This window comes from Enhydra lutris, unplaced genomic scaffold (genome assembly GCF_002288905.1).
Source record: "Enhydra lutris kenyoni isolate GAN:26980312 unplaced genomic scaffold, ASM228890v2 scaffoldscaffold9, whole genome shotgun sequence".
Lineage (NCBI taxonomy): Eukaryota > Metazoa > Chordata > Mammalia > Carnivora > Mustelidae > Enhydra > Enhydra lutris.
This window is the reverse complement of record NW_019154093.1, coordinates 81,171,805-81,195,417: the sequence shown is the minus strand read 5'-3', so window position 1 is coordinate 81,195,417 and position 23,613 is coordinate 81,171,805. Positions and strand designations below refer to the sequence as shown.

At 41.2% G+C, this 23,613-nt stretch overlaps 1 protein-coding gene across 1 annotated transcript in view; it reads left to right on the top strand.

Moving 5' to 3' along the window:
- The window catches only part of LOC111143066 (sperm associated antigen 17), a 262,265-nt gene that overhangs the window by 230,624 nt on the left and 8,028 nt on the right, over positions 1-23,613 (top strand). The window contains exons 45-49 of the mRNA XM_022496516.1: positions 4,634-4,770; positions 6,040-6,224; positions 8,154-8,214; positions 10,854-10,998; positions 13,601-13,745. Of these exons, the coding sequence (XP_022352224.1) occupies positions 4,634-4,770; positions 6,040-6,224; positions 8,154-8,214; positions 10,854-10,998; positions 13,601-13,740 (668 nt within the window). The 3' untranslated portion in view covers positions 13,741-13,745. The remainder of the gene's footprint in view (positions 1-4,633; positions 4,771-6,039; positions 6,225-8,153; positions 8,215-10,853; positions 10,999-13,600; positions 13,746-23,613) is intronic.

Below are 23,613 nucleotides of genomic sequence, written 5' to 3'. Positions count from 1 at the left end.
GTGACAGAGTTGATCTTGGATATAAAAAGGCCACCTCATCCACAGTGACAGGAGAGAGAAGGAATATGGATACCCTGGCAGGTGGGTTTTCATGTTTAATATGAGGCAGATGAGCAAGTCTGATGGCAGAGGAGTGGGTATAAAGATAGAAAATCCATTCCAGAGAAACAGGAAAGCAAAACAGGAAGTGGGTGACTGGTTATTTCAGGTGACAGTTTCATTTCATTAGAGGTCTCAGCAAGGTCAAATGTTGTGGGCTAGATACTATGGGGTAATGAACTAGATTAGGAGGTCATGACTTAGAGAAGAAAGTGGGAACAAATTCTGAAAGTGGTAACATTTTTGGTATTGGTGAGGTTGAGATTCAACCATGGGAGTTTCTGGGTGGAGAAGCACAGGGTTTTGGTTGGGATGTCTAGTTGATGTCTCCAAGAGGTGAACTGGAAGTCCATCTGGGGTGTCAAGATCTCCAGGGAATCCAGGGAATGATTGAGAGGTCAGTAGATAACAAGTGTGTGGGGACAGTGTAGGAATACAGTCTGATGGCTTGAGCTTCTAAGAAACGGGGGGTTTGATATTTTTTTAAATTAACATATAATGTATTATTTGCCCCAGGGGTACAGGTCTGTGAATCATCAGGCTTACACATTTCACAGCACTCACCATAGCACATACCTTCCCCAATGTCCATAACCCAGACACCCTATCCCTACCCCCTCCCCACCAGCAACCCTCAGTTTGTTTCATGAGTTTGTCTCCCTCTGATCCCATCTTGAAATGGGAGTTTTTAAAGAAGGAAAAAGTCTTTGAAATGAGGACACCTATCATCCCTAGGCATGGAGATTCCAAGATGAGAGACAATAATGCAACTCGATAAAAGTAGTAGATTACATTTTGATTTAAACAATACCATTTAAGAAGTTCAGGATAGGAAGAGAGTAGGGGAAAGCTCTATCGGAGAGCTGGCCGAGAAGAAAAAATTGGATTTCGTAGGTTTTAAGATTTAAGATTGGATCCCTGAGACAACCCTCATTTTACTTGAGGAAACTGAAGCCTAGAGGAGGGCAAGCAATCTCTAAAATCATACAGCAAATCTGGGAGGGCAAGAAAGTGAGTTTTTTGACTCCTCATATTCTGTATTTTATTATGCTGTCCTCCAGATGCAGGAAGGAGAAAATACTTTATACAAAAAAAAAAAAAAAAGTGTGGGGGTGTATGTGTTCCAAAGCCTGATAGTAGAAATGAACTGGAAACTAGCATAAATAGTTCAGTGGTTCTTGTTTGGTCATCGATAGAGTCAGTCAGAGGAGGTCTGGATTTTGTAAAATAAAAAGGAGCTTGTTGGCATTTGCTACAATAAAACTGTATAAATCTCATAGCAATTTAAAACAAGCATTTTTAGCGTTTGGGGTTTGGGGGTGGGCTGTAGCTGCCTTTGTTCCAGGCTGCGGGTGGACACACTGGGGGCCCCACGAGGCCCTGAGATCTGAGTGTGCACATCTCCTCCCAAATTCACACTCAGTGACACCACACTGAGAGCTTGAGTCCGCCAGGCGAGCAATCAGCAAATATTGCAAATGTGCAAAGTGTCCAAGCCAGGGCAGTGTTTCTCCAGAGAGGCAGTTGTTAAACTTTTACCAGCACTCCAAGGGCTGCAGGAGAAATGTGGGAGTGTCACAGCTCCCACAGGGAAGGAGGTGCCTCCCCCTGAGACTAGCTGCTCTCAGGGTGGAGGGGAGCAACTCAAGAGTGGAAATGCACCCTGTGGCTCTCACAGCCTGTGCTCAGGACTAGCCCCCTGCCCTTTACCCCTACCTACTCTCACTGGTCAGCTCAAGTCCTATAAGAGACCTCAATGTCAGTGGGGCAGAGAAATATGCTTCACTTGCAGGGAAGACATGTTCAGTGAGGAAGCACAAAAAGCCATGCCCTGAGGGAAAGGAAGAAAATATTATTATGAGTAGATACCACAGTCTGGCTCAGCGTAGAAATGGGGAGCCATGACAGCTTCTTCAGGGGTTCACACACCAAGGTTGTAGTCATATGATACCACTAGAGGACCATCCCAATTCCAATTTTAAAGTACCTCTGTATCAGCTACTTCAATCCCCTCTAGTACTCCTCTCCACTCCTCCAATCCCTGCTGAAGCCTGGGGTTGGCTCAGTAGGGTGATCATGCTTCTGTATTGTGGCGGGCATCCTGGTGTGGAGTAGTGCTAAGAATCCAGGCTCTATCTGGCTCTTTCGAGAAGAGCTGTGTAACCTTGGGCACACTGTCCAACCCCTCTATCTCTTCCCATTTCCTCTTCTGTAAAGAGGGAATGATGGTATACACATCACGGGGTTGTCAGGATTAAATGGGTATCTGTAAGGTGCTTTTCGGAGTAGTGCCTGGGACGTGATTAATGCAGGATCTGTATTTACTATTAATAATAATAGTATGAGTGATTAATTAGAACCCATCAGACTGGTAAAATGCAGTCACAGTCATACGCTCATGGTAAGAATACAAACAAAAAGACACGTCGAGGTGTTAGAATGGTTGCATATGTCAGGAATGGTGACCAAAGAGAATAAACTACATTAAAATGTATATTGTTATATAAGGGATATGATAAAGGGCACAGATGAACAGTCAGATGAAGAGGCACATAGGGTGAAGTTTAGAAGGGTCCAGCACAGGAGTGTCTCTCCCTGTGGAGTTGGGGTGCAAACCCTCCAGGCATGGATGTGTTCACCAACCCAGAAGCTCTCTGAACCCTGTGCTGTGGGGATATTTATGGAGGAATTTTATGGATGAATGAACCACACAGGCATGACCAATCACTAATTCAATCTCCATTTCCTCTCCCCTTCTTAGAGGATGGAGGTGGGGGTGGAAGTCCCAAGCTTCTAATCACGGTTTGGTCTTTCTAGTGAATGGCCCCCATCTTGAAACCATCCAGGAGCCCACCAAGAGTAGCCTCATCACATCCAAAGACACTGTGATCGCCCAGGAAAGTCCAACACATTTACAAGCTCTGTGTCAGGAACCTGGGTCAAAAACCGAATATTAGGAAGAAAGATGTTCCTAGCACTCTTATCATCTAGGAAATTCCTAAGGTTTTAGGAGATCTGTGCAAGAAACCAGGGGCGGAGACCAGTAGTCTCCGCACACTAGTAGGAAGAGCATGTTCCTGATGGAGGCTGACTCACTTAGTGTGCATTCCGGTCCTGCCACTTCTTTTCGTTTCCTGGACAAGTTATTTAACTTCAGTTTCCTTGTTTGTAGAAAGAAAGAAAGAAAGAAAGAAAGAAAGAAAGAAAGAAAGAAAAGGAATGAGAGAAAGAGATACTGCTATTGTACTAGTTAGGATGCTTCGATTTGTAACTGAGTGAAATCAAACTTAAACTCACTCAACAGAGCTGGGGAACATTTCTTGGTGCTTAAAAGCAAACCACAGAGTTGCGGATATGATGCCAGACCAGAGATGACTGGATCCAGGCGCTCTGGCTTTTCAGGAATGCCTTTGTGTCTGCTTGCCCCTCTCTCTGGGCCTTCCCCTGGCCTCCATCTTGCCCAATCCCTACTTGTCCCTGTTCGCTTTTATCCTCTCCTGCAAAGATTAGACTATGTCCATGTGGCAAGAACCTTGACAAAAGAGAGCCAAGATTTTGATTCTTCCAGATCCATAACTCAGTAGGCAAGTTGGGATTATCCCTGCTGCTTTCTGTAGGAATATCCTGGTGAAGGGCCTGCATTGGCCTTGCATGTGTCATATGCTATCTTGATGGCTGGGGCCAGAGATGTGGTGGCACCAGAAGTATGTGTGGTAGGAGTTGGGGTGGAGGTGGGCAATGGGGAGAGTGCTGAACGTACAGTAATCATAACTGCCTTCAACCTGAGCTCGTAGGATTTGATTAGGATTAAGTAAGAGGTTCTAGGTAAAAACATGCCTGCTGTGCTTATCTATAGATGGTGGACACTCAAATATCAGTTTCCTTACCTTGCCTCTCTTGATGATTTGAAGGTATGAAAAGATATTTGAATATGCTCAGATTTAAAATACTGTTTTTGTTTCAACCTCCTGCATATTTGGAAAAACGCATACAACCGAAGCTCTGTAAATTACCTACTTTTGCTCACTCCTTCGTCAAGTTCAATGATCTGAGGATTTAAGTCCCTGGCTTAATTTATCTGTAATTACCAAGCCAGTTTTTACAAACATAAATGCAGTCGTTGAACCAAAAAAATTCTTATGATTTCTCTCCCATTGGTTTTAAGAGATCTTTCAGAGTCAGCATTTATTGTGTTGTACCTTGTTGATTTAATGGAAAGAACCCTGAGGAGATCTGGTCACCCAACTTCTCAGAAATTGTTTTTTCTCAATTTATTTAAAAATGGTGATGCTAATAAGCCTCTGTGGTGCCCATCGCAGAGGGGTGTTGTGAAAATCGATGTTAAGTAAAATCTCTTTGTAAAATGTAAAAACGTAACACAAGAATTGATAAAAAGCCTCTATTCCTTTAAATAAGTTCTTTAGAAAGGAAAGGAGAGACGTTTTCCAAGTTGGTTTATGTTGTCATAAACTGGTAAGATCTCAGATGTCTTTGAATAAAATGTCCATGTGGCACAATTTAAACTTCCTAACAGACCCAGAATCCTGTGTGCCTGTGAAAATTCCAACCCAGTCACTGCTGCAGGATGTCGCAGGACAAGCAAGGAAAGAGAAAGTGAGGTTGCCGCACTACTTGCTGAGTTCCAAGCCCAAGTCTCAACCTCTCACAAAGGTAACACAGACATGGGAACCACGTTCCCAGAGCCAGTCGGCATCTGATGTAATCCTGACTCGTTGAAGTTGCTGATTTCTAGCCGCCGCGTACTGCTATTCACTGTACGTGCGAGATCACCTTCCCATGAAGGCATTCAGGTCACACAGAGATGAGCTAAGGCTGCGCTTTTCCAGAGCCAGCTCACCCTGGCTTGGGAGAGGAAATTTATGAGCCAACTCTAAAATCATTGGTAGCTTGAAATCAGCCTGCAGGAATTCTCGCACCATGGAAATCAGCAAATGCAACTGATCAACATTCTTTGCAGAGAGCTGGGTTAACACACACTCCTGGATAAGGGGATTGGCCACCCTTCTCATGACTCAGGATAAAATCCAAATGACAGCATCACAACAAACCCTGTTTGTTTCTCTACCTCATTAATCTCTACCCTCATTACTCACTTCAGCCATTATGGGTTTCTCTGAGTTCTCCAAAACCACCAAGCTCCTTCCTTCCTCAGCCTCTAAGATAAAGATTCCCTTGCATCTCTGCTGGGAATCCTGCCTTCAGCCTACCAATCCAGTTTTGAGAATCAGCCTTCAATGCTTGCATGGCCACACCATATTCATGGCCACCACAGAATTTATTACAATGTCCGTAATCGACAACGTGATAGGAGTCCCTGGGGATCTTGTTAGCATGCAGATTCTGAGTGACTGGGGCCCAAGAGCCTGCCATTTCCAGCAAGCTCCCAGGTGAGCCCCGTGCTGCCAATCTGGGGAATAACAAGGGCATAGGACAGTGATTCTCAAAGTGTGATTTCCAGACAAGCAGCATTGGAAGTGCCTGGAAATTTATTACAAATGCAAATTCATGGACCCCATCCCAGACTTACTGACTGAAAAACTCTGGGGGGTGGAGTCAGCAATTTGGGTCTTAACCAGCCTCCTGGCTGATTCTGATGGAAGCTGAAGTTTGGTAATCACTGGCACCAAGAGCATACAGTTTAGAATCAGGCAAACTCGAGTTTGAAACTTTACTCTGCCACTTACCACTTGAGCAAATGATGTCTTTCTAGTCCTCTGAACTTGAACTTCTTTATCCTTAAACCAAAGCCTTAAATACCTCCTTACGTGCTCTTGTAAGGTTTACATAAGATTGTTAAAGCTCATTTACTCCCATGGCCAAGCAGTTCTTTTCCTCTGGCATTTGAACCTTTATCTTATCTTGGGAACACAACATAGAAACCCTTTTCTTTGATTTGATTACTGTTTCCTTAATGCAAAGGTGCAAGATTCGGTTGGAGGAAGAGTGAAAACATCCTCTGTTGCATGCGCTGCCATTAATAACAAGACTTCATCCCCTTTTGGATTCCATCTTCTCCCACCATCAGTGAATTTTGGAGTGTTGGAAGAGGGACACACCTATGCCACCACCGTGAAGCTCAAGAACGTGGGAGTGGACTTCTGCAGGTGAGGCCAAGGCACTGAAGGTCTGCTCAGGTCCCCTTCTCCAATGCTTGTCTTCAGCTGCCTGCATCAGCGAAGGTTTATTTGAACTGAACTCTAATTACACCTTGACTACTAAATCTTCATGTCATTCATTCCATCATTTACTCATTCATTCATTCATTCTTCATCAGCTCAGTATTTATCAAGCCTCAACTATGCCATGGGCCCTTCTTGGCCCTCCCATTTATCATTATTCACACTTTGGCAGAAGCAACTCAGGACTGATCTGCAGTAGCAAAGAGTGAAGGGGAAGTTGTACCAGTCTTATGGGAACTAATGCACAAATCTTGAAAGTCTGGTTCTCAGATCCACCACCAACTGTAATATCAACTGACATCTGTTTGCCCTCTCTGATCTAAAAGTGGTTTTCATTACCTTATTTCTGCATAACTGAGGCAAAAAGGGAAAAAAAAAATCACCTGAGTCTTTAGGACTCTTTTGCCTCTGAAGATCTGACTTGACCATAACCCACAACCTGTCCTTCTAGTTGAAAATATACTAGATCTGACATTCAGTGACAAGAAAAAGAGTCCTTCCTTTCCAGATCAATAGAATTGTGGAACTTGTAGAGACAGACCTTAGAGACTATTATGAAGGATCAGGGTAATATGTTTTAAGGTCTTGTAGGCTAGAGCAAGGCTGGACCTCAGATCTTCTGTGGACCTGTTTGCCTGGGACATGTTGTTTTATCAGCAAATCTGTGCTCACTGCTTCCTATGGGAATTCAGTCCTTCCCACTGGGGCAATATATTCTGTGTATATATAGGAAAACTCCCAATTACAAAAGCTCCCCTGTTCTATTTTTAATTAAAGTTGAGCATAAGGTGGGGGGTTTTCCCCCATAAAAAGTGGAATAAATGTTTATTTCAATTGCAGAGTTATGCTCAGAGTTATGCTGTAAGTGGCAAGTCCTTCCAATTTATGATCCTGGACCCAAGATTGGAAATCAGATGAAACACAACTGCAGAGGCATCTAGTTGAAAAGATCCACATCCCATTTTAGTTGAGGCAAATATCCAGCTTCAGGAAATATATTTGTTTCCTCAGAAACAACCAGGCCACCAGATCAGACATTATTGGTTTTTTAGGTTGCTGCCAACAGAGTGGGTGGGGAAAAATAGAGAATCAACTTGAAACTAATAAAACTCATCCGCGTAGATCCTGTCTACTCAGTGTAGAATTTTAGCTTTCGGATTTCCCTCCTTGGCTTGTTAATTTCAGCCGTTATAGCACAGGCAGCAAAGTTGATGGTAGGAGCAGCAGGATTGAGGTCAATGTGGAGGTAGGCTTTCCCTGGCATTTTAATTTACTCCAGGTCTTTAACCTTCAGGCAGAACCCGCAAACCACAGGAAGGGAAAGAGATCAATAAGCACCACGTGTGAGCATGGGGCTTTTCAAGTTCTCCAACATTCTCTGAGCCTTTTCTGTTTCTCCTCTGCCCAAACATGCAAGCCCCATACCACGACAGAGCAAGACTGGCTCCCATGCTCCAGCGCTTTCCAAAAGAGCCTTTATTCTTCAGCTTAATGATCTGGCAGTCAGCCTCGGTGTTCACGCCGGTGGCCACGCTGCAGTGCACATGGCAGCCAAACATTCACGACAGTCTGCCCCGAGCGGCTCGGCAGCATCCAATAACCAAGGGTGGAAACTGGGGTTGGAGTCTGTTTGACGCTGATGAAAACTGTTGTTGGAAAGGCAGTTATGAAATGGGCCCCAGATTCTTCTCCCAAGTGACAATTAGGTTGTTCTCCTAGTGGTATGGACCTCCCCGGCTCCCAGCCCCACTCCTTTGTAGCAAATATTAACACCTTCCTGATTTTACAACATCCCGGTTTGTTCATTGCTTTTTTCTTATGGCCTAAATTTATTTCCATCTTTTTGCCTGGTAGGTTTAGGGTGAAGCAGCCCCCACCCAGCACAGGACTCAAAGTGACTTACAAACCTGGGCCTGTAAGTCCTATGAGCTGTCTGTTGTGTGTGTCCGTGTGTGCATGTGTGAATGTGTGCATGTTTCCGGGGAAGTGGGTTTTTTAAATCATTCTATGCATTCGGTTTAAATCATATATAAGTCTAATTTTTCTAGTATCATAAGCAAAAGATTCCTGGTATGGGCATACCGCATGGCTTAACGTTGCATACTGCACATAATAGCTGTGGGACAGATCCTGTGTGTAAACAGTTAAACTTCCAGCTACGGAAACTTTTCTGAAGTTCACTTATTTGTCCCAGTACTACAGTTATGCACAATTGTATGAAAAATACCTTTTTATAAATTAAATGTGATTTGACATGCATTTGGAAAGCTGATTACCTAAAGGTGTCCTGTAATAAATTCTTCTGCAAAATGAAAAATCTCTTAGAAAAACAAATATTCTATTTTTTGTATTTTCTATAAATTTGGTTTGTTCTTTTGCTGCTTGCCAGAGAATATTATTTAATGATATTCTAAGAAATAGTAATATATTAGTCATCAGCTGCCTCATTTCTCCAGAGTTCTGAAAATATCAATTTTAAAATGTCAACCTATTCTAATTTTATTTGCTACATTCCCCAAAACGGGGTGCTTCAAAAAAAAAAATCTGTATACTGCTACTTGCTTTAAATTATGATTTCAGAAGTGTAGTATCAAGTAAACAGAAGTTTATTAATATATAAATAGACAAAATCTAATATATAAAATAATATATAAAACATAATAAAATCACCCTTGTAAATCTTAACATTTATTTCTTGGCACATTCCTTCCATTTCATTCAACAAACTTTGAACGCCAGTGATAGGGACCGGGGACAGGGGATGTTAAAAATGAGTAGATATATCTAAGTTGCTCCCAGAGCTGGGCACATAGTGGGGATTCACAATGTATGACTAAGTGACAGAATGAAGTAAGGACATCTGGTAGACACATACTTGTTCATCACAGACAGGGACACGCATAGTCTCATGGGAATACAGAACAAGGGCATCCACTTCCATAATGAGCATATAGTGTTCACTGAGTCCCAAGACCTTAAAACAGCCACAATTGTATGTTGACCCAGAAGGGTCCATTTGATAGGGTGCAGAATCAGTTTGCCTCTTGTTATGACTGTGCCACCAGCAGCTCAGTGATACTTTTGGTTAATTAACCCTCTGTACCTTGCCTTCCTCATGTGCAAAAGAAGTTGCTTGGACCTGATCATTTCTTAGTCCATTTCCAGCCCTAATATCTTATGGTCTACAGCACGGTAGTCTGCAGGCTCCAGTTCCAAACAGAAATCTCCTTCGGGGTTAGTTCCACCAATTCATGAGTACCTCTCTGTCACATTTCATCACTGAACTGTGTCAAGATTCCAGAAACTCTGGAACATAAAGTAAAAGCAAAAATCAAAGCAAGGTCTTCTTCCACTGTTCTGAGAAGTTAGAAAACTTTTTTCATTTAAAATAGGAGTGATGCCAAAAGCCAAAATGACTGTTGGATCAACCTTTGTAGGTACTAAAAACTCAGCATGTATTCTTTGAAGCTCATTCTCTACTGTTAGGGTTTATTATTATTATTATTGTTATTATTATTTTCTTTTTAACAGTTTTGGCTCTGCAAAAATATAATCTATAGACTTCTCCATATGTAAATCTAACCACTGTTCAGCCTGCTTAGTTGCCAATGCTGAATGAATACGCCCAGGGTCAGTGTAGATCTGAGTGGGGGCAGGGTGCCAGCTGCCTTGTGCAGAGTGGCGTCATCCCAGCTCTGCCCTCGTTGTTGGGCTGAAGGGCGAAGGGCCTGGTCCTCAGACATGGAGAGTTGGATACCCTCCAGAAAGCAGACCTTCATAAGTACATTGTTGAAGAAGTTGAAACATTTTTCAGTTCTATTATTTATAAACTATGAAGAAAAAAGTACTTGTATCTAATTGCTTTCCATGTGGTGGTTTCTGATGTATTTTTTCCAGACAGTTGTTCTCAAGTCTGCTTTTTAGCCTACCTCCTGGAGAGGCAGCTTAGGAACACAAACAGCTCTTTCTTTCCTGGCCAGTGTTCTCTTCAAGGAACAAGGCAAGAAGCCCATTCCTTGCTGTGTTTCTTCTTCATTATATATCAGGTTTCTTCTTTGTTGGTCCAGACCTCTTCCACGTAGCTTTCAGACCTAAGCAGTTTGGCATTTAAACTCATTCTGTCTCCCTCTGCTGGCTTTGTCACATCACAGGTCCTCCATTAGGCACACTATAAACCAAGAAGCAGGGCAGGGAAGTTGTGGGGTTTAAATTTACCTTTATCTGCAGGGATGCCCATAGGAACTCACTGCTAACATTCAAGAAATAGCACAAGTATGGGCATTATAAAAGTTTTCCTGCAGTTCACCACAGTACACCGACATTCTCTTCCTAAATAGCATCTGGTTTTCTCCTTCAATTTATCCTGGGTCCCATTTGCTCAATGTAACTCTACCTAACGAACCCACAAAATAACTTTCTAAATGCCATCATCCAAAAGCACCAAACATATAGATGAGAAAAAAAGATTAGAGAGTGTAACTAGCTCAAATTCAGGTTAAAACCAAGATGTGAACTCAGATATGTCTGATTCTAAAGCTACCTTGTGTCCTATAGGTGGCAGCTGGTTTGCAGACTGAACTCAAGGTGGAGTTATTTGCCATGGCCGTTGGAGAGGATGGGACCAAGGGATTAACACACATCTCACACAATATTGAGATAATGACTGAGCATGATATTCTGTTCTTACCTGTGGAAGCAAATATCCTTTAAAGCTCAATTTAAGTAGTTATAAATAGAGCAAAAATTACATATGAACAATGGGAAAACAGAAGTCAAAATGCTATTCCCTAACCCCCTCATACCCATACTCCATAGCTTCATTAATTCTTTAAGACCACAGAGTTAAATTTCTTAGGATGAAGACTGTGTCTTCACTCATCTTGTAAGTAAGCATCCAACAAAGTGCCAGTTACATAGTACATGCGCAGTAGTAACTGTGAGTTGAACAAATGCCACTGTCAGTGGCTGTCTGTGGTATCAGACAAGCAGAGTGGTTTTGAAAAGCAAGTCTTTGTCATCAAAACAAACTTGTAATCTTGTTAGCGAGTAGGAGATACTTTATTATAAAGGCTAAATGGATATTCACAGAATTACATACACACACCTTCATATTGGTGTCTCCTTCATGTGGATACCACACAGAGATCAAGTAAACTATTATATGCAAGGTACTTATGGAATATTTCTTCATATACAAAAATGGCAATTGGACTCCTTATGTAAGTCTTTCTTAAAAGACTTACATAATCTAGAATCAGAAATAAAGTGTTCCCATTTGATTCCTGTATTATTTTGTACTCCAGTGACATGAAGCATACAGTACGTTGTGTTGTAGTTATGCATCTATTTGGTATTTGAGCTGGGTCTTATAAAAATACAAAAACTTTTTATGAAAGGAGACTTAAAATGAACAAATCCACAGCAGTAAGAGAGCACCAGGTGTCAGGAAAGGTAGGGAGCTCAATTTGTTGAGAACTTAGGGAGTATTAGGACACATAGTGGGATGTTGGTTGGAATCAAGTTGTGGAAGAGTCTGACTCCCTGCTCAAACTTTATCATATAAGCAAGAGTGAATCACTGAAGATTTCCGATCCAGTGGTTGTATAATCAGCATATTTTTATAAAAATGAATCCAGTGTTACTATGCTGGCTATGTAGAAGAAGAGCAACTGGTTGCAAATTTCTATTTGCAAAGGGCCATTGGAAGGCCACTTCAGTAAGCCAAGTATAAGGACAGAAACTATCATGTGCCAAAAGTGGAAGAGAGACATGGGTGGAAAGACATTGGCAGGGGAGGGGGGGGGATGCTGTAAAATCTGAGGTGGAACCCATTGATAGAAGGAAGTTAAGAGGACATGAGTTCCACTCTAAGATTTTGGGCTCAAGTAAAGAATCATGGATATGCAGGTGTGGATCTCGATTGAGGAGTTAGAGCTGGAAATGTAATCATTTTAAGCATTTTAAGCATCACACACAGAGGTGACAACTGAACATATGGGAAAGGAGCAGAGATTTCAGGTCTGTTTAGTGTGTAGGAGGAAAGGAAGCAGTGGAGACAGAGTAAGCAAATTAGAAAGCCAAGAACTATCTCAGAAGCCATAGAATTTCAAGGAAAATATGGACATAGTTGACAGATGCTATAGAGATGTCAAGGAAAGTTCAGATTTAAGTAGATCTCTAGATTTGGCTGAAAGAAATCAATCAGGAGAGAAATGTTAAAAAATATGAATGAGACGTAATTGAAGCAGCAATATCCAAAGAAGAGCAAAAGAATAATCAGGAACAGAGCTGAAGGGTTGGTCTTGGTGAGGGAGTCGGCAAAGATGGCTAAGATTCCAGACATTCTGAGGTGAAGGGGAAATTTAGGGGAACTTGTGTCAAATGACCTTGATTTCAGTAGAAATGGAGCTGAATTCATTTGTCCACTTGTTTCAAAGGTAAGTGTCTCTAATTTGCTAGGAACTGTTCTAGGCAGTGAACAAGAGACAAAAATCCCTGCCCTCATGCAGCTTACATTTCGGGGGGGGGGGAGTCTGTATACAAAATAAGTAAAATATGGGCCATAATGGTGCTAAGTACAATAGAGAAAAATGAAAAGTAGGAAAGGGGGTACAGGGAGTGTTAAGGAGGATTCCAATTTAATAAAAGTGAGAAGACCTCACTGGGGATGTGGGTTGGTTCCCCCCCCCCCCCATATTGGTGGCAGGGTTCTTCTGTAGTGATAGAAGGAAACTAACCAAAGAATAAGAAGTTTTTTCCTCCAGGAATTAAATCAAGTCTTCATATCCTCATCACAGATTATTGGATGCTTATTTAGACTACCTGATCCCTGCTGCCAGTCACAGCAGTTAAAGTCATTTTGCATTTATGCTAATAAAGAGTCTATTTCCCTGCTCATAGATTAAAGGCACCTACCAGTTAGGCACAGATAGAGGAGGAAGAGAGTTTTATTAGATCTTTTATCTACTTCTAAAGTCAATAGTGAGAATTCATAGCCCATTTCCCAAAATCTGTCCCTATCCCTGGATGTTGATGTGATTTGGGACCTGGTTATGGTGACTGATGGCTCCTATAGGAGGACTAGCCACAGTCAGCAGAGAAGCATACACTGGGTCAACAGGAGAAATCTAGGAAATCAATATCCATCCTATATCCCCTAAGCCTAGAATTCACATTGCATTGAAAAGTACCCAAAATTGAGCTAATGATGCTAGAGAGGAGGTTCTGATTCTAAAATGTTATGAGTTTGTATATACAAATCATTTGGTCATGAAAGTCATATTCCTTAATGAGTATTTTACCAGTTTTAACAGGTAGCAATTATGATAACAGACCAAAAGATTTTCCTCAGGGAAAAGAAAATCCCATGGTCCACAGGACTTCTACGATTTCTTCCTCTACACTTGGAGTCTTCATGTCCCGTAAAATTTCTCAACGTTAAATCCAGTAAGTAACAAACGGGAATTTGATCTTCAACCATTCAAATGTGAGGCCTTAGACCTCATGTTTGGTCTTCTCTTATAGCCAGAAACTAATAAGCCACTTAATCTGGTGGGGTGGAAATACTGGTTTTAAATAATTATAATAGCTACTCCCATGTATACATGATCATATCTAATCTTCATACTAGCAATAAGATAGCGATTATCTTTCCCACTTTATAAATAAGGAGTGAAGCTCAGAGAATCTTAGGTAGATGATGTAAAAATCTAACCTATTTCAGTGTGATTCTAAAGTTTGTTCATTTAAGCACTGTTTTCAGTGTTAAGCTGACCTTCCAAAAAGCATGAGCAGCAACACAGAGAGGTCCTTCTGGACTGGAAAATTTACAATTAAGCCCATGGTTGTCAAACATTTTGGACACGAGATTCTTTATATATTCTTAAAAATTATCAAGTATCCTGAAAAGCTTTCATTCACATGGGTCTTATCTATCACATTTACCAAATTGGAATTAAAACAGAAAAAAATTTCTATGTAAAAACCATAAGGCCAATTATTAACAGATTTTTTAAATGAAAAATAACTATTTTCCATAACAAAAATTTATTACTCATGAGACATTGTTTTACATTTTTACAAATTTCTTCAATGCCTGGCTTAATAGAGCACGGCTGGGTTCTCCCGCCTGCTCTATATTTGGTCCGTCACAGTATCAGACATCACACAGCCTCTGGAAAACTCTACTGGATGCTCATGAGAGAAAAAGCCAGATAGCCTCTTGTATTAGTTTCCTAGAGCTGCTGTAACAAATTTGTACTAGTTTCTAGGGGCGGCCATGACAAAGCAGCATAGACCAGGTGGTTTAAAACAAGATATTCTCTTGTAGTTCAGGAGGGCAGAAGACCAAAATCAAGATGTCAGGGGTGGGAGGTGGAGGGGGGGTTCCTTCTGGAGATTGAGGGAGAATTTGTTCCATGCCTCTCTCCTAATGTCTGGTGGTTGCCAGGAATTCTTTGGTGTTCCTTGGTTTATTACTACATCACTTTAATCTCTTCCTCTGTCTCAAATTCTTCCCTGTGTATATGTTTCTGTCTGTCTCCTTATAAGAATACCATTCATTAGATTTAGGGGCTACCCTAATCCTGAGTGTCATCTTAAGGTCATCTTCACAGTTTCTGGCAGACATGAATTTTGTGGAGACACACCCAGTGTAATTGGCTTCTGATCCCCCAATATTCATATCCATCTCATGTGCAAGATATGTTCATCCCATCCCAACATTCCCCAAATTCTTCACCCATTCCAGCATTAACTCCACACCTAAATTCTCATCAAAATAAGCAGACTCAGTTTCACATCTCATCCCTCTAAATCAAGTATGGGTAAGATGCTGGTATGATCAGCCTCAGTCTCCCTTCCATTGGTGGATGTGTGGAGCTAGAAAATAATCTGTCAGCTTGCAACACATGCTGGTGGATAGATAGGATAGATATTCCCAAAAGGAAGAAAGTGGAAGGAATAGAGTCACTAGGCTAAAGCAAGTGTGCGACACAGCAAGGCAAATTTCATGAAGTTTTAAGGCCTTAGAATAATCATTTGTGGCTTGATCTGCCTTCTGGGCCCACAGAGGCTTCACCAGCCCCAACCTCCAGGCCTTCAGAAGTCCTGTTGGCCCCCACCCTCTCCATCCAGGGCCTGGGACAAAGTCTTACCCTCTGGGCAGCTCATTCCCTGCTTACAGAATCCCAGAAGTCTGGCAGCCTTCCTTCATCTTGTCCTATCTCTCTCCCTGTCAAGGCCAAACCAGCAGCATTTTTGCTCATGTAACATTCTCAAAAACCTGTCAGTCTTCATGGAAGTCAAGGAGATCCACATCATTAGACATGAGGCTTCTCCACAGATCCTCCCTGGATGACTGCACTTCTATTCCTGGCTTCTGCTGAGATGCCTGATTGTGTCCGTGGTCATAAACCTAATCTCTCCAGCACACACATCCTTGGTGACCACTCCAGGGTATGCCTTTGCAATGTTTTGCAGTATGGATAGAATGTTAATTTTTGAACTCATCATGTTTTAGTTCCTTTTTGCTAACCAGTTCCTTCCTCAAATTCTTTCTTTCCCCTTGCATTCGACTATAGGCAGCAAGAAACCAGGCCACATCTTCCATTTTTGCTTGGAAACCTCAGCTGAATATTCATTGTTCACAAGTTCTACTTTAAACCCAAAAGCAGAAGACAATTCAGCCAAGGTTTCTGCCACCTTTTAACTTTTCCTCCAGTGTCCAACAACATGTTCATTTCTGAGGTTGCACCAGAAGCACCTTTAATGTTTATACTTCTATCAGTATTTTTGTTCATGGTGATGTAGAAATTCTCCGAGACGACAGAAACTTTCTCTGCTGCCTCCATGGCTTCCTTCTGAACCGTCACCAAAATTGTTTTTAAGTCCTTATGTCTACCAATGATCATTTAAAGATACCTAGACTTTTTATCACACTTCTCAAAATTCTCCCTTTACTCATTGCCCAATTCCAAAGCCACTTCCACATTTTTAGGCCTTTGTTCCAGCAGCATCCCACTTCCTGGTATCACTGTTAGTTTCCTGAGGCTTCCATAACAAATTACCACAACCTGGGTGATTTAAGACAAGTTAGTATTTTCTTGCAGTTCAGGAAACCAGAGCATTCAGGGCTGGTTCCATCTAGAGGCTGAAGAATTTGTTCCTGCTGTTCTCCTAGCTTCTGGCAGTAGTCAGTCCTTGGTGTGCCTTGACTAAAAGCTACATCACGCCAATTCCAGTCTCTGCCTCTGTGGTCACATGGCCTCCTTCCCTGTGTCTCCTCACACTGCATTTTTACATGACAGGAGTCACTGGATTTAGGGCCCACTCCAATCAGGTATGACCTCATCTTAACTAATCACCTTTATAAAGACCCTATTTCCAAATAAGTTTACATTCACAGGTTCTAGGTAGATGTAAATTTTTGGAGACCACTCTTTAAACTACTACAGATTTTAATATTGTTTTGAGAATATTTCTGACCTTGCAAACTCCTTGAAAAAGGGTCTTATAGACCCCCAGAAGTCTTAAAATATACTTTGGGAACCAGTGAAATCATGGTTTATGTCAGTTCTACTCTATGACTTTTGGAAGTTACACTAAACTGAGAAGTGGTGAAATCTACATCACTAGTTAGACAACTCTAAACTACAGAACAGCGTTCGAATAGATACGTAATTCCTGTTGGCACCAATATATCCTAATTTCGTGAATCTACCTAATAGAAGAAATGTCTTAAGTGATGTTGCCTTTATGCCTCTGTTCACAGTATCAGAGTTAATGTGATTGAAAGATGCCCACTATACTTATTCTTTTATTATAAAGACAAGTATCTAGTGTAAAGATTCTAATATCACCAAGAGCTAACAGATAATATTTTAGTCTTTTTCTTTCCCATCCCTTCTAATGTGTGTGTGTACTGGAATCATTCTGTAGTTTTAGATCTTGTGTAGTTCACGCAGTAACAAGAGTACCGTTCTTGTATTTGAGCCAGTAAGCACTTCACAATAACTTTATGAAGGTAGACACTTATGTGCCTAATTTATAGATGAGGAATCCAAAACATCACGTTAGGTAATTCGCTCTATAGAAGCTCTATTAGTTATCTGTTGCTACATAACAAATTACCCCAAAACTTACTGGCTTAAAGCAACAGACACTTAAGATCTCATAGCTTCTGTGGTTCCAGAATCCAGACAGCTCAGTTGGATCCTCTGGCTTAACTAGGAATGAACGTGCTTTCAGCCTACTGAGGTAGTCGTCAGCAGGATGCGGTTCCTTGCCACGTGAGGCTCTCCTAAAGGAATCTCACAGCAGGGCAGCTGGGTTTATCAGAACAAGAAGAGCCTGAGAGTGTGAGCAAGGCAGAATTCACAGTGTTTTATAACCCAGTCCTGGAACAGACATGTTATTAAGTTTGCTGTATTCTGTTCTTCAGAAGCCAGTCACTAGGTCCTGCCCACACTCACGGGAAGGAATTACACAAGGGCAACTCCCATGTGACCTAACAAGGGTTGGGGCCGTGACTGTTGGACCACGTGTGCTCAGTGTGTGCTCAGTCCTCAAATCACATGAGAGCTGCTTGCAGCCCACAACATTTCAGAAATAATGACAGGACTTAGAATATAAGGTGATGTTATTCCTAAGAACCTCAGTCTCATCTCAAAACGTGGGATCTTTCATTGTGAGGAAAGGGGGCAGATTGTGGATAGTGTATGTAGGCCAGGTAGCTTCTTCCTGAGTCTGTGGCTGGCCTGGAAAGGTTACACAGGCTCATCAATTGTACTGATAAGGAGGTGGAACCCTACATACAGTTTTGAGCCCAACGACAGACACCACTGCCTCCTTGGTCACTATCCTACGTCCTCTCCCAGATTTAGAGATTTCTGTGAGAGATCTATGACTTAGGACACTTGAACTGAGAAACCATTTAATAACCAAGTACACCAAGCACCTAACTTCCAGCCAGGGAATCTCAAAATGGTTAAGCGTTATCTTCTTTACATAGAGACATATATAAAGATATAAAAGCTTAGATGTTCTATGCCCAATAAACCACTCATGAGGCTTTTCTTTGTGGCATCAGCAGCTTCTACAGCTACACTGCATAGTTTGCAAGGTGTGTTACTCGTTACATGGTTCTGGTACTAAGGACTGAATCTAGCCAATGACCAGCTAAGCCAGTAAATGCTGACTTAATGCCTGGAAACTGGCTTGGCTTAAAATTTTTAAAAAGTTTTTTTTTAAAGATTTTATGTATTATTTTTAGAGTACGAGTGGGGAGAGGCTAAGGCAGAGGGAGAAATTAGCTGAAGCCAACTCTGTGGATTGCAGAGCCCGACAAGGGGCTTGATCCCACAACTGCAAGATCATGACCTGTGCCAAAACCGAAAGTCAGATGCTGAGCCACACAGGGGCCTCTAAAATCTACTTTATAACTGACTAGTTAACCTCAAACCTTTAGGGTTAAGGAGATTCAAGTATTTTGACCAAAAGTTAGAGCTCAGTTACTTCCTGTACACATCATTTCATCTGTCCTAAGCTCTCCTTCTCTTTGGTTTGTGTAATACCTACCAGACAGACACACCTTTAAATCCCCTGCTACTGTTCATCTTACCTGATGGCAAAGCTATGGGAAAGCAACACTTTTAAATACAAGTAGAGTACCCTCCTGACCTTGTTTTGGTTTGGAAAACATCAAAAACATTAATGGGAAATGCTGGTTTCCTATTTTCTGATGAACACTTCCAAGCGCAAACGTGATATGGATCCAGCCTTTGCTCATTAAAGAATTAGGATATCTTTCAATAAGTAACTAACTCCTCTCCCTAGTGACAGGAACAAATGCTTAAAGAAAAGGCTGCTTCTTCAGACGAGAAGCACCTAAAATCCATTATCTCTTCTCTTACCTTTTTGTAGTTAAGCCTCAGGAACTCTATGTTACAATAATCTTTACTTATATTCTGTGCAACGAATAATACCACCATGTTCCTTACCTTACTTCAGTGACTGTGTTGTTATGGTTAGGAACTGTACCAGACTTGTGGCTAGGGACCATCAGATAACCACACCACAAGAACTGCAGCTCTGAAACTGGCAAGAAAATGGTGGCACCACAATATAGCATCTTAAATGGACAAATTCACAGGACACCTGACTGAAGAAGATACACAGAGATAAAAGATGGCAGCGGAGTAGGAGTACCCTATGCTCATTTTGTCCAATGATAAAATCACCATAAATACCCCAGAAATCAACCTTACGACTGACAGACAAGCTCCACAACTAAAGGGAGAGAAAGGGCCACATCAAAGAAGCAGCAAGTGTGGAAATGTGTTTTAGGGGAGAAATGGATCATGGCTGCTATGGAGGGGAGGGAACTGTGGTTGTGGAGAAGGGCAGGAGAGAGCAGCAGCAGGGGAACAAATCCAGGAGAATATTTCCTAGAAGCTATTGGCTTGGAAAATGAGAAGGCTTAATTTCATTAACTTCTTACAAAGAGTGGGACTTAAAAGCCTGGAGTTTTAAAGGTCAGCAGGCTTGGCTGGGATAGAGCCCAGAGGGTACTGTGGTGCTCCAGAAGAGAAGGCAGGCAAACAACCTGAGGGCAAACAGCATGGAAACAGCCATCTGAAAAAAATGCCTGGGACATGGGTGTGTGTGTGTAGGGGGCGGATTATCAATATTCAGATACCTCTCTGAGAACAAAGGAGCTGGCTGGTGCCATTTCCCTTGCGCCCCCTCCCCTCCACCGCCCGAAACACACCCACCAGAAGGAAGCAGCTCAGCACTGACACTGGCTGTCTAACTTGATTACAACAAACCCCACACACCTGTGCTCTTAGGACTGCCTTCTTAGTCAAGCTTGCCTCAATTGCAATGTGGTGGGCCACTACCCCCGAATATCAGCACAAACCCCTACCCACACACCACATCTCTCCACCAGAGTTCTGTAGGGCTTCAGTTTTGGTGGAGTGGTGTGAAAACTCATTTCATAGGTAGACCAGAGTATACCTAGTTAAAACTCACCACATTCAGGCCAGGGACCAAACACTGTCCACAGCAGACAAGGAGAGCCTCTACAGAGGACTGGCCTAAAAGACAGAACAGCCAAAACACAACAGCAGAGTGTAGGCAGCACACACTGGAGTCACTCCCTGAAGCACCAGCTCTGGGTACTACATGACCTCTTTTTCAAAAAGACCATTACTTTCAGGAACAGAAATCCTAATGGACTTTTCTAACACACAGAAAAAAGTAGAGACTAGACACAATGCCAAGACAGAGTAATTTATTCCAAATGCAAGAACAAGATAAGGCCACAGACAGAGATAAAAGCATAACAGATATAAGTAACATAACTGATGGAGAATTTAAAGTAACAATCATAAGGATACTCACTGGGCTTGAGAAAAGAACAGAAGATATCAGTGAGATCCTTACTACAGAGACAAAGGAGTTAAAAAAGAATCAGAAATGAAGAATGCAATAAATGAGACTAGAAACAGGCTTGATGCAATGAAGAGCAGGCTGGAAGAAACAGAGGAATGAATTAACAAGAAGACAAAGGAAAATAATGAAGCTGAAAAAAAGGGAAAAAGAATTATGGAACATGAAAATAGACTTAAGGAACTTAGTGACTCCATCAAATGTAGTAACATTCCTATCATAGGTGTCTCAGAAGAGAGAGAGAGAGAAAAGGGGGCAGAAAATTTATTTTAAGAAATAATAGCAGAGGGGCGCCTGGGTGGCTCAGTGGGTTAAACCTCTGCCTTCTGCTCATGTCATGAACTCAGGGTCCTGGGATCGAGCCCTGGGGGTTCTCTGCTCAGCAGGGAGTCTGCTTTCTCTTCTCTCCCTTCTCTCTGTGCCTGCTGCTCTGCCTACTTGTGATCTCTCTCTGTCCAAAAAATAATAATAATAATAGCAGAAAACTTCCAAATCTGGGGAAGGAAACAGATATCCAGATCCAGGAGGCACAGGGAACTCCTATCAAATCAACAAAAACAGGTCAACAAGACATGTTATAATTAAATTTGCAAAATATATTGATAAAAAAATCTTAAAACCAACAAGACAAAAGAAATCCCTAATTTACAAGGGAAAACCCATAAGGCTAGCTGGAGGTTTCTCAAGAGAATTTGGAAGCCAGAAGGGAGTGGCCTGATATATTCAAAGTGCTGAATGGGAAAAATCTGCAGCCAAAAATACTCCATCCAGCAAAACTATTGTTCAGAATAGAAGGAGAGAAAGCTTCCCTGACAAAAATGAAAGGAATCCATGACCACTAAACCAGCACTGCAAGAAATATTAAAGTGGACTCTGAGTGCAAAAGAGAGACCAAAAGTGGCAAAGATGAGAAAGGGTCCGAGAAAAATCTCTCCAGAAACGAGAAAATAAGTAATAAAGTGGCAATAAATACATGTCTATCAATAATTACTTTTAATGTAAATGGACTAAACAACCAAAAGACACACGGCATCAAAATGGATAAAAAAAGACTCGTCTATATGCTGCCTACAAGAGGGTCATTTTAAAGACACCTACAGATTGAATGTGAGGGGTAGAGAAATATTTATCATGCAAATGGATGTCAAAAGAAAGCCAGAGTAGCAATGCATCTACTAGAAAAACTAGACTTTAAAACAAAGACTATAAAAATGGATAGAGGCTATAAAAACAAAGGGGACACTCCAATAAGAAGATATAACAATTGTAAATATTTATGTCCCCAAATTGGGAGAATCCCCATATATAAGACAATAACAAACATAAAGGAACTATATGGATTATAACAATAATAGTAGGGGACTTTAATACTCCATTCACGACAGTGGACAGATCACCTAAACAGAAAACCAACAAGGAAACAATGGCTTTGAATGATGCAGATGGACTTAACAGACATATTCAGAACATTCCATTCTAAAGCAGAATACAAATTCTTTTCAAGTACATATGAAACAGTCTCCAGAAAAGATCACTTATTAGGTCACAAAACAGGCTTCAACAAATACAAAAAGACAGATCATACCTACCTTTTCTGACTACCATACTATGAAACTGGAAGTCAACTGTAAGAAAAAAATCTGGAAACACTACAAATACATGGAGGTTAAACAACATGCTACTAAACCATGAATGGGTTAACCAGGAAATCAAAAATACATGGAAACAAATGAAAACAAAAATGTAACAGTCCAAAACCTTTTGGATGCAGCAAAAGTGGTCCTAAGAGGGAGGCACATAGCAATACAGCCCTTCCTCAAGAAGCAAGAAAAATTTCAAATAAACAACCTAACCTTACACCTGAAGGAGCTGGAAAAAGAAGAACAGATGAAGCCTAAATCCAGCATAAGGGAATAAAAATTACAGCAGAAATACGTGATATAGAAACTAAAAAAAACAACAACAGATCGATGACACTAAGAGATGGTTCTTTGAGAAAAATCAGTAAAACTGATAAATCTCTAGCCAGATATATCAAGAAAAAAAGAGAAAGGACTCAAAATCACAAATGAGAGACGATAAGTAACAATTATAAGATAATATTATGAAAAATTAAATGCCAACAAACTGGACAACCTGGAAGAAATGGATAAATTTCTGGAAACATATGAACTACCAAAATTGAAACAAGAATAGAAAACGTGAGGTTGATAACCAACCAATAAAAGTCCAGTCCCAGAGGGCTTCACAGGGGAATTCTACCAAACATTTAAAGATTAATACCTATTTTTCTCAAGCTGTTCCAAAAAATGGAAGAGGAAAGAAAACTTCCAAATTCATCCTATAACACCAGCATTAGCCTGATACCAAAACCAGATAAAGACTCCACTAAAAAAGAGAACTAAAGGCCAACATCCCTGATGAACATGGATGCAAAATTTCTCAATAAAATAATAGCAAACTGAATCCAACAGTACATTAAAAGAATCATTCACCACGATCAAGTGGGATTTACTCCTGGGCTACAAGGGTGGTTCAACATATTCACAAATCAATCAACGTGATACACCACATTAATAAAAGAAAGGATAAGAACCATATGAGCCTTTCAATAGATGCAGAAAAAGCATTTGACGAAGTACAACATCAATTCATAATAAAAACCCTCAACAAAGTAAGTTTAGAGGGAACATATTTCAACATAATAAAGACCATATATGAAAAACCCACAGTTAATATCATCCTCAATGGGAAAAACTGAGAACTTTTCCTCTATGGTCAGGAACGTGACAGGGATGTCTACTCTCACCACTTTTATTCAACACAGCCACAACAATCAGACAACAAAAAGAAAGAGAAGTCA